Source organism: Penaeus monodon, chromosome 22 (assembly GCF_015228065.2).
Source record: "Penaeus monodon isolate SGIC_2016 chromosome 22, NSTDA_Pmon_1, whole genome shotgun sequence".
Lineage (NCBI taxonomy): Eukaryota > Metazoa > Arthropoda > Malacostraca > Decapoda > Penaeidae > Penaeus > Penaeus monodon.
This window is the reverse complement of record NC_051407.1, coordinates 43,746,213-43,747,906: the sequence shown is the minus strand read 5'-3', so window position 1 is coordinate 43,747,906 and position 1,694 is coordinate 43,746,213. Positions and strand designations below refer to the sequence as shown.

At 40.3% G+C, this 1,694-nt stretch overlaps 2 protein-coding genes across 2 annotated transcripts in view; one reads left to right on the top strand and one right to left on the bottom strand.

Annotated features, from left to right (window-relative positions):
* LOC119587191 (60S ribosomal protein L26-like) overlaps window positions 1–904 on the bottom strand; it is a gene marked incomplete at its 5' end in the record, with an annotated part of 7,058 nt that extends 6,154 nt beyond the window's left edge. The window contains 1 exon segment of the mRNA XM_037935955.1: window positions 886–904. Coding sequence (XP_037791883.1) covers window positions 886–904 — 19 coding nt within the window.
* Window positions 905–1,243: 339 nt separating this feature from the next.
* The window catches only part of LOC119587190 (short/branched chain specific acyl-CoA dehydrogenase, mitochondrial-like), a 10,511-nt gene continuing 10,060 nt past the window's right edge, over window positions 1,244–1,694 (top strand). Inside the window, 1 exon segment of the mRNA XM_037935953.1 lies at window positions 1,244–1,325. Coding sequence (XP_037791881.1) covers window positions 1,287–1,325 — 39 coding nt within the window. The 5' untranslated portion in view covers window positions 1,244–1,286.

Sequence of the window (1,694 nt, the reverse complement as noted above, 5' to 3'; positions counted from 1 at the left end):
ACAATTGGGGACAGTTTCTGATAAGTGCATCCATGTTATAAAGATTTACCCGTACAAATAATATTGTGACATCTTGTCCTGCTTGCCCAGCTGCAATGGAGGGCAAGATGAACAAGAGCAACTTGTCCTGAACACCAACTTAGGGATTCTAAACAGTTGAAACTTGTTGCCCATCTTGTTGGACGAAATCACAAATGCAGCACAAGTGTGAAGGCATTCCAGCTTATCAAGTTTAATGAATCTGGTTCAACAGTCATAGGGAAGATAATGCTGTTTGGGAAACTACTGTGGATCAATTAGTAACAATAGCCTTTGAATTTACGGTCTTCCTACATGAAACATGAAATAGACTACAAACACTTGAAAGTTCCAGCTTTCAAACATGTTGGTCTCCCAGAAAATAACCATCAATATAAACAAACCTTAACCCGAGCACAAACGTCTTTAGCATTACCGAACATGGGGCTTAGACTGTCTTTCACAGGAACCTTGTGGAAGCACAGGATTTTCCCCTCGCGAGGCAGGCCATGTCCTCATGTGTAACGGATTTCATTCAATACAACAAAGTGGTCCGGTTTCTCATTCTGGATTCTCCACTCACTGTGTGCCGTTCATAAACTAGTATAATTAAATCTAAAACTAAAACAGACCCTCAATACTTTGACGAACTTCACGTGTTTACATCGCGTCGGCACCGAGGTTTCTCTTCCAAAACACAGAGTATTTCTTCCCTCGAAATTATGATCATCGTATTAGGTGAAAAACTCTTAAACTTGTTTCTAACAAACATTGATATGTCGAGAACACTCTCCCACTTTCACTCACGTCGATGGTAAAAGAGAGCCAAGATAAAGTAAGATAAAGTGAGACTTTCGGAGCACCTACATGACCAATCGCACCGCCACTGTAGAGGAAGGTCCGAGGCCGCGGTGCATCCTGGGAACCTCGCCCAGGCTTACCAACCCCTGTGCGGATGATTTTCTCAAAACATTTTTCACTGTTTCGAAATAAATACACAAAATGGGATATCAAGAATTTGTCGTTTTCTAATAATTGGTTAAAATTGCCTTGGAATGAGGAGTATGTACCTTATTCGGTGTCATCACACATGTCAAATCATTCATGCTAAATTTTGAAAAATAAACTCACTAAAATTAATAATCTAGCATCATTTAAATCATTAATATTAAATCCAGTGCTCAAACACACCAGCATCTTTTTTTAGGTCCAAAGATGAAAAATCCTTTCCGATCAGCTGTTTTGTGGTTGGTGCCCCTGAACAGTAAATGATGGCTGCTACCATGGCGTTTTTCGGCAAAGCTCTTGTAAGTCAAAATTTTATACGTTCATCACGATAACATTCCATAACTTTCATGGGAAGCAGACTCTGAAGCAAGTGAAAGCACAGTATGGTATGTTGGTAATTAATATTCATGTCCAAAAGGAGGTTGTGAAGTACCAACGAACATGTTACACAACTTCTGCCAATGGATTTTCTGTCCTAAAACTTAAGTCATTATTTGAGGACCAACAGCTCGCCAGCTCCAGTAAGAAGGTCGCTATGATGCAGGGTCTGGTCAGTCTTAGTTCAGTACATCCCATTCCGCATCCGTTCTAGCTGAGAATGATGTCTTGAATACCCATTACCAGAGTGTTTATATGATAGTTTGCTTCTCGCGGCCTTACAGTACGAA